Source organism: Monodelphis domestica, chromosome 1 (genome assembly GCF_027887165.1).
Source record: "Monodelphis domestica isolate mMonDom1 chromosome 1, mMonDom1.pri, whole genome shotgun sequence".
Taxonomy (NCBI): domain Eukaryota; kingdom Metazoa; phylum Chordata; class Mammalia; order Didelphimorphia; family Didelphidae; genus Monodelphis; species Monodelphis domestica.
In genome coordinates, this window is record NC_077227.1 from 589,563,717 (window position 1) to 589,581,917 (window position 18,201).

General features: G+C 33.9%; 1 protein-coding gene across 8 annotated transcripts in view; it reads left to right on the forward strand.

Annotated features, from left to right (window-relative positions):
* The window catches only part of PSD3 (pleckstrin and Sec7 domain containing 3), a 784,568-nt gene that overhangs the window by 628,876 nt on the left and 137,491 nt on the right, over positions 1 to 18,201 (forward strand). For all 8 annotated transcript variants that reach the window (XM_007476432.3, XM_056813640.1, XM_056813642.1 and 5 more), the window contains one exon: positions 17,786 to 17,829. In XM_007476432.3, coding sequence (XP_007476494.2) covers positions 17,786 to 17,829 — 44 coding nt within the window. The remainder of the gene's footprint in view (positions 1 to 17,785; positions 17,830 to 18,201) is intronic.

Here is an 18,201-nt window from a genome sequence, read left to right on the forward strand (position 1 = left end):
GGGAATTGTTTGTTTCATTTTCAAATCAGATTGAATGGTTCTGGATTATTATATTTATACCATTAGAATTCTATTTAATAGGAGTCAGAAATTCTGTGCTAAATCTATACAGAGATGGACTTATTTCCCTTCTTATATCCCAATACTCTGCAGTCTCTGTATTTGTTTAAAGAATGAAAGAGAAAAATGGTCACCTCACTGATTCTTTAGGGTCCATATTTTTAAAAAAAAAGGAAATGGGAAATTACATTTATTCTTCCATTAACACATCTATTCAGACTCACCCTGAATCATTTCTTTTAGAAAATTGCCAGAGTCCTAAAAATTTTAGCAAGGGAAAAAATATATACCAGCTAGCTACAATGTGAGAGCTTAGGCAGCTGGGGGAGAAGTAAATCAGCCTCCTGAATTTTAGATTAGCAAAGGAGAGCTACCTTTTCTTTTCTGGATTTTTCTCTAAAAATATTTCTATTGTATCGGCACAGTGCTAGGATCCCCTAAAAAAAGAAGGAAAGATTCCCTCTGTACTGGAACTCTGTGCACAAATGATAATAAACCATGGTCATCACTCAAGGGCTGTTGGATGTTTTTCCTGTTTAGAGGATGGATACCTTTTGATGGTTCTTATTCTTACTGATCCTCTTTCTGATTAACTATATGAATATTTACTTAGGTAAAAATGATAACATTTCAATAACAATGTAGTCAGTATAAATAGTAGGAGTTTAATCCTCAGATAATTACTTCTTTCTCTACAGCTGTTTCTCACCTTCACATACTAGAAGCTGGTTGTGCCTTAGCATTTTTCTTTTGTAAAGTAGGAGGTTGATATTCTCTATAAAATTTTGCTAATTTTGAGCAGCCAGTGGGGGAAGTTGTGCTCCCACCCACAGAAGGTTGAAGGGAGCAGACAAACAGGAAATATATTGAGTTTTAATGATGACTAAAACTGAAATCCATGAACATATTTGTAGAAAATATGCTTCCTGAGGGGCAGAAAAATGAGGCTACAGTAGCATGATAATGGATAGAAAAGAGGCATTAGATGCCCCAGACACAATCATTGTACTCTATTTTAGCTGAAATCACATCTTATTATTTAAATGTGAAGCAATCAAAAGTGAAAAATAAAAGAAGTTATATAGATAAATTAGTCAAGGCTACCCAGTACTTAGTATTTTAGTCAATTTTACTTTGCATTGTCATGCCTCCAAATGTGGCACTTCAGATTTCACCAAATCCTAATGTCCTATTCAAGGTCAACAAAATGTCTGTAGGGGAAAGTCTTTGAATGTTGTCTTGTTCCTAGCTTAGCTAGGAGAAAGAAAAAGTGAGGTTGGTTGAAAAAATACAATAAGACTACAGACCAAACCTGAAAATATCCCTGACTGATGGAAGCATTTACTAGGTGCCTAGCATTGTTTTGAGTGCTCAGGTACAAACAGTACAAAACAGTTAGTCCCTGGCCTTCAGGGATTTGTAATTTAATGGAAGAGACAGCTCATAAAGTAAAGCTAGAAAAGAGATAAGAGGAGGAGGGAAGGAAGGGTAAGAAATGCTAGTTGGTGAAAAGGAGAACAACCAATCTGGAGACTGAAATCAGAAGTGGAGTATTGCTTCACCTCTCACTGAAATAATGGCCCATCTAGGCAGTCACCTATCAAGTGAGTAGAATCAGTGGGTAGAAGTTTTTCTAAGTTAGTAGAGTAGTAGTAGTGGAAGAAGAGGAAGAGGAGGTGGTGGAGGAGGGAGGATGCTGAGGGAGAGGTGAGGAGGCTAGAGAAGGGAGGCTAGCACCATAGCTTTTCTTCAAATAATTCTCCCATTTGCCTACCATATTTTATACTCTTTAACTTCTCTCTCTCTCTCTCTCCCTCTCTCTCTCTCTCTCACACACACACATATGTATTTATATATTTATATATACACACACACTGTTTTTGTTATTTTATTTTGTATCTGTTTTCTTTCCTTATTCATTGTTTACTCATCCTTCAAAATCAGCTCAAATCCTGCTGGTTCAGTAAAGCTCTCTTTAAATATTCTCTCCTATGCTCTAAGTGTCTGTATCACACAATTTAACTTAAGGGATCTTCTAATACTCCAATTTTCTTTTTAACAAATAAGAAAACTCAGGTCTAGGGGCACTAAATAATTTGTCTAAGGTCAGACATCTATAAATTCCAAATCAGATCTTTGAAACCTATTTTCATTTTTTTTTGTACCAGCACAAAATTTCTGCCCTTTAGTCCAAGGGAACCCTAAACATTCTTCCCAGTTTCATTAAATCAACATTGCATCCTACTCTTAAAACCAAGGACTGACCCATTGTTCTGCTCCAGGATGGTCCTTTACTACCCTTGGCTTTGTTCCTTGAGTAAACTGAACTTCTGTCCTCAGCTACCCCTTTAGCAAATGAGACAGAAGGCTCAGTGCAACCCTTCATTATTCTTGACTAGATTTCATAGATTAATTAATTAGTCACAATATATAAAGGACATTATGGTGAAAAGCATTACTTAGACCTATACTTAGAGAGCATTGTTGAAATACTCCTTCCAGTTTTGTCAGTTGCTATTTAAATGCCAAATTCTGTTAACTTTCTTCTTTGCTTATGGGGTTGGGTTGGGATTGTATGTTGCTGCTGAAGATAATAGACTCTAGAAGCTATAAAATTGGCACACTCATTATTTTTATTAATGTAAATTCCTTATAAATTTGCAGAATAGACTCCTCTCCTTTATACATAATGCAAGTGAATCTTTAGGGTTGCTAATTTTATGCTGTGCTAATTTTTAGTGTGATGGTTATGTCCTCTGATTTTTTTGGGGGGGTTCTTACAACTTTTATTCAATCAGTTTAAAACTGACCCCGAATTAGAGTATTCCATTCTTTTGGGAAATTGCAAATGCATGGAGTAGAAAACTATCTACAAAGAGCAAATGCTGGCTTGGCTCCTCCTGTAATTTATAAAAAAAATTGTTCAACATTTTCTTGCTAAATATCACACACTTTGAAAAGTTTAATTCAAATGGAAGTATCTTTAGGAGTGTAGTGTACTATGAACAGGGAATGGAGGAGCCCAGGTTAGCAGTACTATTTTCAGTTTAAAAAACACAGATTAATTGCATTCCTACTTCCAAAGATTATACCACATACGTCATAGTTGACATATCATTAACCTATTCCTTTAATAAAAAAGATCACCAGGGAAAGGTGACAAATCTCTTTATTTCTTAATGCAAATTTAACTACACTTATCATTTCCATTTTTAGGAGTTCTTAACTAAATAATATCTAAGTTAGATTCTTAACCAATTCTTATAGTCCTGGCAGTTTGCTCAATTAATCAACAAAGTTTAAATTATTCATTAGGCATGCTTTTTCATTAAGATAGTTACAAAACATTTCCTTAATATGTTTGCTTGGATCTGGTAATGATGTATATAATGGAGCGGCATTTCAAATGTAATAATATTCTTGACCTTCAAAAACTATAACTGTATTTAATTCTTAAAGCTATCTCCACCTTTGCATTCATGATTCTGCATTAAATTACACTTTTTAAAGAAAAATGAGAGGTAGCATCATGTAATAGTTAGATAACTAGTCTTGGTTCCAGGAAAACCTAGGTTCAGATCCCACTTCTGATCATATAATGTCTATGGGACCCTAATCAACTTATTAACCTCTCTATTCTGTAGCGCCCTCTTCTAAGATTTTAAGCCATTAAGAACATGTCAAACTTCACTGGTAGAGGAAGTCCAAGGGGGTCTGTGATGTCACCTAGGTATAAATTACAGGGTCGAGTTCCTACCCCTTAAATTTAAGAGAAGCTTTCCATAATTCAGTGGATATTAATACATGTAGTCTCTTCAGAATCAATTTTAGCAACATTGAATATATTGTCTTTCCAGCTTTGGGAATTTGAATCTCCTTTCTATCTCCAAAGCAAAGAGAGCTGTAATTTTTAGAACATTTCTCTGAATAATGTGTCTAGCTTTCCAGGGGAAATTTGAGAAATTATTAAAATTAGTAATTTTCCTATTTCATTATTTATGTAGCACCTAATCTGTGTTAGGTACAGTACTAAGCACTTCATAATTATTATCTCATTTGAGCCTCGCAACAACCCTTGGAGGTAGATGTCATTATTATCCTTATTTTTACAGATGAGGAAATGGAGGCAAACTGAGGTTAAGTGACTTGTCTATACCACGCTCATACCGTGTCTGAGGATGGAATTGAACTTAGGTTTTCCTGACTCCAGGCCTAGCATTCTATTCCCTGTGCCACCTTATTGATCCTCCTTAGGCATTGATGTTGAATAATGACTGGATACAGTTTTGGCCTTACCCTCTAAGCTGTCAGTAAACTTCCATTTCCCAGGATGCTGACCTCAGGGGAAGATGCAGTTCAGGCAGGACTATAGTCCCTTAATATTGACTTAAGGGGAAGAAGATTGCATAATATTTGGCTGCTTCCTCTTATTCCTACAATAACAATCACCAACAACATCCCTTGAAATAGTAAATCAAATAGGAACAACAATTCATCTCAGAAATGATATGGTCAAGCCAGGGCTCAGAGAGTGTGCTTTTGTATTTTTCAAACCAGTCCATACCACCAGAGACCTGTGAGAGCTCCATCATATAACAGAATTGTAATTAGAACCTTGGTTAGAACCTTGGAATTAAGATATTTTCCACCCTTCTGTCTACTTGGTAAAACTCCTGACTTATAGTTGACTTCCCAACCTCCTAATCTTCTAATGCCTGTCACTCAGCCCCGCTACTTCCCTGGGTAAAAATCTCTTTCCCCTGTTAATTCTTCCATTATAATTATTCACCTTGTTTCTCTCATCCTTGCTTTGATCCCTGTCCTCTTTCATTTCTTCCACTGTGTTGTTTGGCTCCCACAGTTATTAACAATGTCCCTTTTCCTACTCAGTTTCTTCTTTCTCTTTACTTCTTTTTTTCAAGCTTTTTGATAATTCTCTCTTCCTCTTCAGATTAATTTGCTTTTATAATACCTGTTGCTTTTTGTTTCTTCCCAGTCAAAATAAATTTTTTGAGAATAGTGGCATTGTTTTTCATTTTTGTAGATCCATTGCCCTACCTCTAGTAGCTACTTAATGCATGCTTAAATAAAATTGGGTTGATTATATGGACCTTCAGTTTTCACTCCTGGCTTCCACAGTGGCTTCAGATTCTGGTTTGCACCCTTCTAGTACAACCTGATCTCTGCTGTCACCCTTGTCAATATCGGTCAATATCCATGTTGAAAATACTTTACTTTAGCTTTTCCAATGATCAATTTAACTCCAATGATCTCCAAACTCATTCTAAATCAGTGCCCTTCAAGGCAGTGTTTTAACAAAGCATTAGTCTAGCTCAGACACCTTTGACCTAAATATTCCTTTTTCTGATTATAGTTTCCTTTATTTCTACCACTTTAAACTTCCAAAGCCTTTTCCCCTCATCATGCTTACTATCTCTCAATTCCTCATTTTTTCCCCAATTCTCCTAATTTTGGTTTTGTTTTTTTCTCTGCAGTCTTGACCCTTTCAACAAGGCCTAAACCTTTGAGGACATCTAGTTGGCTCAATGGAATGAAAGCTAGACCCAAAGATGGGAGATCCTAGGTTCAAATATGTCCTCAGATTCTTCCTAACTTTGTGGCCTGAGCACGTCACTTAACCCCCATTGCCTAGCCTTACTGCTCTTCTGCCTTGGAACCAAAACGCAATATTGATTCTAAGATGGAAGGTAAGGGTTAAAAAAAAAGACCTAGGCCTTTATCCATGAATCCCTTTCCCACTTGACCTTTCACCACTTCCCCATGACCCTGTGTCATTCCCACTGTCATTCTTCTCTACCAGCACATAAGTACTCTTGGAGAAAGTAAACTTGATACATTTTGGGACATGACTGATGACAGGCTTTGTCTTTGATTTACTGTAAATTTATCACAAGAGGTCCCCCCCCCCCATTGGAAAAATGGAGTAGAATAAGTGGTTTGGAAAAGAAAGAGAATAATTTCTTAAGTTTAAAATAAAAGTCTTTCTTATTCCATTCCAACTGGACTTACTGGGTGTCCATCTGTAGAGCACTGTTTGGCCTATCACTGTTCCATGGTAATTCTTTTATTTATAGTCAATGAATTTCCCATTATATTCCCCAAAGTCTTCATTCTCTTTTTCTTCTTCCTTAACTCTGTCTTCAACCTCATCTACTTTACCAGTTCACTGCATACTGAGAAAATGAAGACATATCCATTATGAGTTTCCATATCTTTCCTCTTCCATACCTCTAAATCTGTCTACATACTGAGGATAGACTGACCCTTTGTTTCATCAATAATTTCATGTTCTTGTTCTCTTTCTTCTGGTACCATCTTCTCATGCCTTCCCTAAAAGTTGCCCCTAAAAGTTTCCTTTCTCTCTTTCCTTTCCTCTGCCAAAGTTCAGAGTCAACTTTACTCCATACTTCCATCTTGCCACTATCTACTCATTCTTTTTTCTTCTTTTTTTAAAATTAGAATATTTTCCCCATGGTTACATGATTCATCAACCTTCCCCCTCTTTTTCCTCCCCACTCCCGGGGCTGACAAGTAGTTCTACTGGGTTATACATGTATCATTGTTCCTATTTCCATATTATTCATATCTGCAGTAGAATGATCTTTTAACAAAATCAGAACCCTAATCATATCCCCATTGAACCACATGATCTATCATATATTTTTCTTCTGCATTTCTACTCCCACATTTCTTTCTCTGCTTGTGGATAGCGTTATTTTTCCTAAGTCCCTCAGAATTGTCCTAGATCATTGCATTGCTGCTAGTAGTCCATTACATTCAATTGTGCCAGAGTGTATTAGGTTCTGTGTAAAGCTTTCTCCTGGTTCTTCTCCCTTCACTCTGCATCAGTTTCCTGGAGGTCTTTCCAGTTCCCATGGAATTCCTCCAGTTCATCATTGATTTCAACATAATCACCATCAGATACCACAATGTGTTCATCCATTCCCCAATCAAGTTATACCCCTTTTCCATTTTTTTGCCATCATAAAGAACAAAGCTACAGATATTTTTATACACATATTTTCCCTATTATCCCTTTGGGGTACAAAGCAGTGGCATGGCTGGATCAAAGGCCTGGCAGTCTTTTAAAACCCTTTGCACATAGTTCCAAATTGCCTTATCAAAGGCCTGGCAGTCTTTTAAAACCCTTTGCACATAGTTCCAAATTGCCTTCCTGAATGGTTAGATCAATTCACAATTCCACCAGCAGTGTATTAGGGTCCCAATTTTGCCACAATCCCTCCAACATTTATTATTTTCTTTTGCTGTCATATTGGCCAATCTGCTAGGTGTGAGGTGGCACCTCAGCATTGTTTTGATTTTCATTTCTCTGAGAGCTTTAGAACACTTTTTCATGTATTTATTGATAGTTTTTATTTAAAGATAATATAATATAAGATAAGATAAGATAATATCTGATAACTGCCTATTAATGTCTCTTGCCCATTTATCAATTGGGGAATGGCTTGACTTTTTGTACAATTGATTTAGCTCCTCATAAATTTGAGAAATTAGACCTTTTTCAGAGGTTTTTGTTATAAAGATTTTCCCCCAATTTATTGCTTCCCTTCTAATTGTGGTTGCATTCTTTTTTTTTTTTTGTACAAAATCTTTTTAATTTAATGTAATCAAAATTATTTTTACATTTTGTACTATTCTCTATCTTTTGCTTGGTATTAAATTCTTTCCTTTCCTATAGCTCTGACAGGTATACTATTCTAGGTTCACCTAATTTACTGATAATTTCCTTCTTTATATTTAAATCTTTTACCCAATCTGAATTTATCTTGGTTGATCTAACCATAATCTCTCCCATATTGTTTTCCAATTTTCCCAGTAGTTTTTTGTTTTCAAATAGTGGGTTCTTGTCCCAAAAGCTGGGATCTCTGGGTTTATTGTACACTATCAGGCCGAGGTCATTTACCCCAAGTCTATTCCATCGATCCTTCCTTCTGTCTCTTAGGCAGTACCATATTGTTTTGATGATCACTGCTTTATAGTACAGTTTTAGATCTGGTACTTCTAGGTCCCCTCCTTAACATTTTTTTTTCATTAGTTCCTTTGATACTCTTGGTCTTTTGTTCTTCCAAATGAACTTTGTTACGATTTTTTTCTAATTTTATGAAAAAGTTTTTCAGTAGTTTGATAGGTATGGCACTGAATATGTAGATCAATTTAGGTAAGATTGTTATTTTTATTATGTTAGCTCATACTAGTGATGAGCAATTAATGTTTTTCCAGTTATTCAGATCTGTTTTTAATCATGTGAAAGTGTTTTGTAGTTGTGATCATATAATTCCTGTGATTGTCTTGGTAGATAAATTCCTAAATATTTTATATTGCCTAGAGTGATTTTAAATGGAGTTTCTGTTTCTCATCCCTGCTCCTGAATTTTGTTGGAATATATAGAAATGCTGATGATTTATGTGGGTTCATTTTGTATCATGCAACTTTGCTATATTTGTTAATTATTTCCACTGGTCTTTTGGTTGATTTTCTAGGATTTTTAAGTATACCATCATATCATTCACAAAGAGTGATAGTTTAGTTTCGTCATTGCCTACTTTAAATCCCTTCAATTTCTTTTTCTTCTCTAATTACTACTGCTAGCATTTCTAGAGCAATATTAAATAATAAAGGTGTTAATGGACATTCTTGCTTCACTTCTGATCTTATTGGGAAGACTTCAATCTTGGCCCTATTACAGATGATACTTGCTCATGGTTTTAAATATATAGTTTATTATTTTGAGGAATGGCCCTTCTATTCCTATTCTTTCTAATTTTTTTTCAGTAGGAATGGGTGTTGAACTTTATCAAAGGCTTTTTCAGCATCTTTTGCGATAATCATGTGATCTCTGTTGGTTTGATTAGTGATATGGTCAATTATGTGGATGGTTTTCCTAATATTAAACCATCCTTGCATTCCTGGTATAAATCTCACCTGGTCATAGTGAATAATCCTTGTGATAACTTGCTGTACTCTTTTTAATAGTATCCTATTTAAGATTTTTGCATCTATGTTCGTTAAGGAAATTGGTCTGTATATTTTTTCTCTGGTTTTGGTTTGCCTGGCTTTGGAATCAATGCCATATTTGTGTCATAAAAAGAATTTGGTAAGATCCCTTCTTTGTTTATTTTGTATAGTTTGTATAGTATTGGCATTATTTGTTCTTTAAATGTTTGATAGAATTCATTTATGAATCCATCTTGCCCTGGGGATTTTTTCCTTAGCAAATTCCTTCATGGCTTGTTCAATTTCTTTTTCTGAGATAGAATTATTTAAGTATTCTATTTCCTCTTGTATTAATCTAGGCAATTTATATTTTTGTAAATATTCACACATTTCACTTAGATTTTCATATTTATTGCCATATAATTGGGCAAAATAGTTTTTAATAATTACCTTAATTTCCTCTTCATTAGAGGTGAGATCACCCTTTTCATCTTTTATACTGTTAATTTGATTCTCTTTTTGTATTAGATTAACCAGTACTTTATTTTATTTGTTTTTTTCAAAGTACCAGCTTTTAGTCTTATTAGTTTGGTAGTTCTTTTACTTTCAATTAGATTAATGTCTCCTTTAATTTTTGAGATTTCCAATATAGTTATTATCTGGGATTTTAATTTGTTCTTTTTCTAATTTTTTTAAAGTTGCAAGCCTAAGTCATTGATCTCTTCCCTTTCAATTTTGTTGTTTTAGGCATCAGAGATATAAATTTTCCCCTCAGTACTGCTTTGACTCTATCCCATAGGTTTTGATATGATGCCTTCTCATTGTCATTCTCTTTAATAAAGTCTGTAATTGTTTCTTTGATTTCTTTTTTGACCCACTAGTTTTGAAGAATTAGATCATTTAATTTCCAATTAACTTTTAAGTTTGCCTTTCCATGGACCCTTGTTAAGTATAATTTTTATCACATTATGATCTCTAAGAATTGTATTTATTATTTTTGTTTATCTGCATTTTTTGCAATATTTCTATGCCCTAGTACATGGTCAATATTTGTATGTATACCATGTACTCCTGAGAAGTAGATATATTCCTTTTTATTCCTATTTAGTTTTATCCAGCTCTAATTTTTCTATGATTTCATTCACTTCCCTTACTTTCTTATTTATTTCCTTCTTTCTCATTTATTTTATAATATTATTAAAATATAATTTTATTCATCTAGTTCTGAAAGGGGAAGCTTGAGATTCCCCACTAATATGGTCTTACTATCTATTTCCCCCTTGAGCAGCTTTAATTTTCCCTTTAGAAATCTTAGATGCTATTCCATTTGGTGCATAAATGTTTAGTAATGATATTACTTCATCATTTAGCTTCATCTGATATCATGATTTCTGCTCCTACTCTTTTTATTTTAGATGACGCATAATAAATTCTGCTCCAGCCTTTTACCTTGTATCTATGTATGTCACCCTGCCTGAAATGTGTTTCTTGTGAGCAAAATATAGTAGGATTCTGGTTTTTAATCCATTATACTATCTGCTTCCATTTAATGGGTGAGTTCATCCCATTCACATTCAACATCATGATTACTGTGTATTGCCGTCCATCACATCCCTTTCTCACTGTACCTCCTCATTAGTGTTTTGCTTTTTGTCACCCCCACTTCCTCTTCCCTTCAATTACCTACCTCTTCCCTTGTCTTATTCCCCTTCTACTTCTATGTGGGGTAAGATAGAATTCTATACTCCACTGAGTGGAGTAAGATAGAATGCTATACCCCATTGAGTATACTTGTTTTAGTCTCTCTGAGCCCTTTACAATGAGAGAAAGCATTGTCCATCACCACCATTATCTTCCACTCTCTATAATGATTTTTCATGCCTCTTTATGTTATATAATTCACCCCATTCTATCTCTCCCTTCCCTTTTCTCTCAGTGCCACCCTCTCAGCCCTTAATTGATATATTTTACATATCATTCATATACATACATATCATATATATCATTCCATATCATCACATTTACATATATAGCATATCATCATAATCAGTTTACTTCTCCATCTTCTTTCTGAGTAATTCCTTCTATATTCTCTACTACTAATAATACTTTTTGAAAATTAAAGAATTCCTCAGGAATGCTTGGAAATTCTTCTTATCCTTTTTAATATCCTTTTTTTTCCCTGAAAGAATATACTCACTTTTGCTGTATAGGTGATCTAGGTTATAAATCTGTGTACTCATTCTTAATCCCTCCACTGTACTCTTCTCCTTACCACTGTATTAAAACTGTTCCTTCCGAGATCACTGATGATGATTTAATCTGTAGACACAATGTTTTGCTTTCAGTATTCATTGTCCTGGGTATTTTTGAGCTTTTGACACTTCTAAGTACTGACCCCTCTTTCTTTTTTCTTAATATTCTTTGCTTCTTCGTGTTCCACCATTCTTCCTTCATTTCCTTTTCTGGTTCATCTAACTACTTTTACTCCATGTATAGAGATGTACCCTTGTCTTCTATTCTCATATCTCTTCCAATCTCTTCACCTTCTCTACCTTGTAAAAGGATTATAGATTTTAAGCTGGGAGCGACTGGAAACCATAGATTCCAAACCCCTTATTTTGCTTCTCATGAAACAGAGGCTGAGAAAGATTAAGTAATTTATCTGGAAGCTGATGACTGGAGAGGCTAAGGTACACTTTTTTCAGTATGGATATTAATAGCACCAAGATTGATGACAGGAATCAGGGTGAAACAGAAGACTCTAAACCAAGATTGAACTATTAAGCATCTGAGGTCAGATTTTAATCAGTCTTCCCAATGAGTTTACTCTATACTGTCTCTCCCCAGACTCTCAATCCCATATTTCAGATTATTTGCTCTAAATCTTCAGTTACTGTTTCAAATTCATTATTATACAAAACATAAGAAACACCTTTCATAAAATATTAAAATGGTATCCTACCTCCTTAATTCCTATTTTATAGTGCCATTTTCCCATCTGTGGTTCACAGTCATGTGGAATTTCTTGAAAAATACTACATTCAAAAGATAAACTTTGTTCAAAAGAGAAGTTTGGAGTTATTAAAAGCACTTGCACATCAACTTACTTATACCATATTCCACGACGTGAATATTAAAGATCATATTAAAACAAAATTAGAACAGAAGCATATCTTAAATTATTTCATGTTCATGAATAGGGAAAGTATTCTTAACCAAATTAGATGCAATTACCAAAGAAAAAATAGATAACTTTGGTTACATGAAATTAAAAATATTTTGCACAATAAATTAGCTCATCTAGGATATTTAGCACACTTTATATATCTAAATGTATTATATCTTGAATGCATAGATCTTACACATATAAACATATATGTGTGTTTATATGTAAATATATATACAAAATCTCACATATATGAGAGGATTTCCTAAAAGTCTTAATGTAGTATTAAACTTTAATCATTTAAAAATAGTTTTTAAATAACACTTAGATTTTTTGAGAAAACTTGTGTATATATATATATATATATATATATACTATAGTATACACATAAGTATACAAATATATTTGCAGTATATACATATATGTGCTGTGTTTGATAACAAGATTAAATTGCTTAATTAACACATGGTCAAAGAATATGAATAAAGTCTTCAAAAGAAGAATTATATACTATATTAATAGCCACACAGAAGAGGTTTCAAAAAATTAAAAATGAAATAGACATTTTAAAAAACCCCGATGTCTCATGCCACACTCAGCAAACTAGAAAGGGTGACAAAGCAAAGGAATAGTCAGTATTGAAGGGATTATTGAAAGACTGGCATGCTAATTAGCATTATTGGTGACTCAATGAATTGGTACAACTCTTCTAGAAAAGGATTTGGAATCATGCAAATAAAGCAGCTAAAAAAGGATCCTTTTCACTTCTTAGATTTCATTACTAGTAATATATGGTACAGAGGGTCATTTACCAAAAGAGCAACTCTTTATTCAACAGAATATTTATGGCAGTGCCTTTTGTATTATCAAAGAATTAGAAACAAAGTAGATGACTGTTGATTGGAAAATGACTAAACAAATTGTCAACCATGGACATAATGAATGACTTGATGAATATAGAAAAGCATGGAAGATACTGACTGCTGGAAAATGAAGGAGGAAAACAATATACTCAATGTTTATAATAATGTAAATGGAAGAACAACTATAAAACAACTGAAAAATGAATGTCACAGACCTGTAAAGAAGAAGCTTGACCATAAAGAGGAGAAATGAAAACACTTTTTTGGATCTTTTGCAAATACAAGAGGTAGCTAGACAATTAATTGTATAGAGGGTCACATAGGGCTTCCTTTTTATTAGATTGTTAATTCTTCTCATTTTTTCTCATTTATTTATTTATTTGTTTGTTTGTTTGTTTATTTTGGGTAAGGAATGGCTCACTGGGAGTGAGAAGGGAGAATCTTTCTAGTCTCCACACTTGAATGCTTAGAACTAGATCTGATTCTTGTCTCATTCTCTAGTAATGTCTATTATCATGTCCTAACAGGATCTATAGGATTCTGTTACTTGCCTCTTCTTCTCCACTAAACCTGTAGTTCTTCTATTTGAGTTTCTTAGCACCTTTCACCTGGATAATTGTTAAAAGCCTTGTAACTGGCCTCCTTCACTCCAGCCTTTCTCCCTTCTCTTATGTACCCTTAAGATATTTGCCAAATTAATCTTTCTCATGTGCTAGGCTGACTTTGTTACCCTCTTGCTTTAAAACTGCCCATTATTTTTCCTTGCCTTATGGATAAAATATAAACTTCTTATATCACATTTAAGCCTGAGCAAGGTCTTTGCCACTGTTTGTATTAGTTCAATAAGCAGTCATTTCTATGTGCCAAGCTCTGTGCTAAGTGCTAGGGATATAAAGAACCCCCCCAAAGTCTCAGTTCTCAAGGAATTCAGAGTCTAATGGAGTAATTTCATGGTATCCCTCCCTCAGTTGCATGGGGAGAGGTGATAATTATATTCATATTCTGTGCTCTATTTATATTATTATTATGAATGAAACTGTCCAGCAAGGCCGTCTTCTCAACTAATAGAGGCTGAGACCCTCTCTACTTAGAGAGTTGACTGGAACATTGAGAGATGATGTCATATGACTGTTACATAGTCTGCATCCACCAGTACCCAGGTACCCCAACTCAAGTCTTCAAGGCTCCAAAGCAATGCTGCTTCCTTTCTTCCCCTTCATACAATCCAGATTTCAGGCAAAAAGGGATTCATTAACAGAGATGTTGGACTGATTGACAAGTGTGCAGCCCAATTCTAAACAAACTCTGAAATCACTTATAAAACAATAAAACATTTTATATACAAAAAAAGAGGAGGATAATAGTTATCCCTTATCTTTGTCAGCCATATCCTCCATGGCTAAAATATACTCCCTCCACATCCCTGCCTTTTGAAATCTTTCATCCTTCAACATCATCTTCAAATGCCAGTTCATCCAAATTGAAAGTGATCTCTCCTCAGATTTTTTTAAGAGCATCAGGCTATCTCTGCCATCTCAAATTCTACCTTGTGTCCTACTTATCTTTGCACAATCACATCTCTTCTTAAATTGTAAAAATGTTTAAGAAGTAACTTACCCAGGACAATGCCTTCAACCTAAAAGATGCCTAATTAAATATTAAGTTTTTGTGTGAGTTACCAGCTTTCAGCTATTTGCTTTCATTTTTTCATTTCTAGCCTTCCTTTTCTTATCTGCCTCACTTATATTTTATGTCTGCAGTTAATGTCTGTCTCTATTGACTAGCCCAAGTCCCCTTTCCCTAGGTTTTGCAGTGGATAGAACTAGATGTGAAGTCAGTAAGACCTGAGTGCAGTTCCTTTAATAAATAGCCTCTCTTCATTTTACACCGTAAAATAAGGATAATAGTACTTACCTCCCAGAGATAGGAGGATCAAAGCTGATATTTGTAAGATATTTTTGTTTTGTTTTGCAAACCTTGAAGCACTATGTAAATGCTGTTTTTTTTAAAGCCCTTTAAAGCCGTCTGTCTTAAAATTGATATTATTAGTTCCAGATAGGTATTAATTCCAAGTCATAAGAACAGTAAGGATAGGCAGCTGGGGTTAAGTGACTTGCCAAGGATTACACAGCTAGTGTGACATTAGTGTGAAATGAAGTTAGATTTAAACCCAGTACCTCCCTTCTCCAGGCTTGGCTTTCTATCCATTGAGCCCTTAGCTGTCCTGCTATCATTCTATAAAAACAAAAAGTATTATTTAATATTTCTCTGAATAATGTGACTAACTTTTCATGGGGAAATTTAAGGAAGTATAAAAATTAGTAATATCCCTATTTCACCATTATCGTGATTTTAATGCATTTAAAGAGTTATCATCTTTCAAAAAAGAAAAATAAGCATTTACTAAATGATTAAAACTGTTAATACAGAATTATAGAATCACTCAACCTGTTTCTGATGCTAATGTTAAAAGGGCAGGAGTAATTGTAACAATTTTAGTTTTTTTTTTTCTTAATGTGAGGAGAGATATACTATAACACTACATAAACAGGAATAAAATATTTACTAAGTTTTAAGTGTGCCTGGATAATTTTTGGATCACTCCTTTGAGTCTAATAGCCAAGTTTTAGAATCTGGCAGCTATATGGCAGAGTTAATGACCTGTCTTTCTACAGTAATAGTTTCGTTTCTGAGGTCCACAATGATGAAGGGGACAAATAATTCGACCCTTTTAAAGATATCTGTCCTCTAGTACCTTTCCTAAATTTTCTATTTCATTGCCCTTTTTATCATCTTCTGAAAATACCCAACCTTTGTTAAATATGCACATCATTCTTTTATTCATTCAACTGACTACATCCCCATCTCTCACTGTCAGGAAAATGAAGTGTCAAGATTTAGGAGCAATCCAATGTGGCTGAAGCAAAGAGTATGGGAAAAGTAATAATGTAAAATTAATCTAGAAGAGTATGTTGGAGCTAGATCTTTGATGTATCCTAAAACTATTAGGGTTTTAGTAAAAATATTTGGGCAAGGAAATGACCTAATCAGATTTATATATTAGCAAGATTAATTTGATAACAATCTGAATTATTTCTTTGATCATCATCAGTTATAAATAGGTCATATTCTGTGTTGTTTTTATTTTTCTATCCATCCCCTGAACTTCTGCATGCCATAGGTGCTTCATAAATGTTCATAAATTGAACTTATCATTTGTTACCAGATGCAATCATGGCAAATTTCTTTTAACTGACTCCATTGAATTCACACTGGGACAATGTGTAGACACTGCTTTTGGTTGACTAAGGATACTCACAGTTCATTTTAATGATTTTTATAATAATTTTAACATTTTATTTTCAAATCTGTAAAACACAAAGAATCTCTGTATCTTAGGGAGGGAGGAAGGCTATAAATCATGGAATCTTCCTGGTTATCCTCTGCTTCTCCCTTGTTTTGGGTAGGTCTTTACTAGTTTGAATTTCTAAAATTCCAAAACATTACTACTGTTCAATGCAAAGAAGATTAATAAGGCTAGCCTTGGAAGAGGTTCAAGACTGAAGCATTATGGGATATTGCCCCAATTTTATTCTGAGCTGCCTTGCTTCACCAAACCCTTGTGAATGAGGCTCTATAGAATTGGATCCAGTGAAGTCAGGTTATTAAAGATTATTGGTGATTGTAAACTTTTTAGAGATTTCACCCCTAAAAATGGAGACAGTGTTACTGATTTCCATTCTTTGTCTTGGTTCTTTCTTTCCACCCAATTCTTATCTCATTAGTTTATGGTTTAGAATGTTTACACTCATCTTCAAAACTGGACATAGAGAAGCAGAAAGTATGCTGAATTTGGTGTCATAGGACCTGGATTTAAATGTGATTTTCAAATATCTATGTGATTTTAGGCAAATTATTTAACCTCTTTTACCTTGTTTCTTCTTAACTTTGAAGAAAATGAAAGAATTGTACCAGATGACTTCTGAGCTCTCATCCAATTTTAACTTAATTTCCAATTTAATTTATGAGTTTGTTACATAGTTAAAATATACAGACACCATGACAAGAATTATCAGTGTTACCTTTTCATTCAGGCAGAAAATAAGACTATCTAGTCTACTTTTAATCAGTTCAGGTTCTTTTGTTGTTGTTATTGTTAGTGGGGAAGGCAGTATTCTGTGTCATATTTAGATTTTTAGAATTATAATATAATTTTAATTATAATTTTAATAATAATTTTATATAGTAATATATTATATATACATATAATATATAATTATATATAAAATATATAATAATTTTAATAATAAAATTATAATACAATTGTTAGAATATATATTATAATATAATAATATATAATCTATATAAAATAGATTTTATAAAGGTGGTTTTTTATTTTGGGGGTTTTTTGTTTGTTTGTTTGTTTACCCTGTGGGAAGATTTTCTTCCCCCAAAGTTTTATGCATATATATATAACACAATTCTCTTAACTTTTGAAAACCTTCCCTTCTCCCAGAATTGCCATTGACCTCATAAAAAGACCCATGGTAAGAGGATGCAATAAGCTCTTGATGAATTGGACCAGTTCTTATAATGAGTGTCTGGTCCCTGTAGGAGTTTGCTTGCTTTCTCATTTTTGCTTTGTTAGTCTTGTTTACTGAATTCTGAAGGCCATAAAATGAGAAGAATAATTTCCTTTTGTTTGTTCTCTTTTCAGGCTCTCTACAATTCAATCAAGAATGAGAAACTCGAATGGGCAGTGTAAGTATGTTATGTGGCATGCTGTAAATAAATTAAGCAATTCTTTCAGTGTTAACTCTCTATGGTAGAGGAGCTCCCACTGAGTAATAAGTAATAAATGTATCTTGTCAGAGTAGGAATTTTCCTGAGAAGGAGGGTCTCTTTTGGGGACCTCTTTTAATTGTTGTTGTTCTTTTGTTTCAGTCATGTCTGACTCTTCATGGCCCCAGTTAGGGTTTTCTTGGTAAAGATACTAGAATGGTCCACCATTTCTATTTCCAGCTCATTTTCTACAGGGATGAAGAAACTGAAGCAAACAGGGTTAAATGACTTGCCCAGGATCACCCAGCAAGTCAGTGTCTCAGGCCAGATTTGAACTCAGGAAAATAAGTA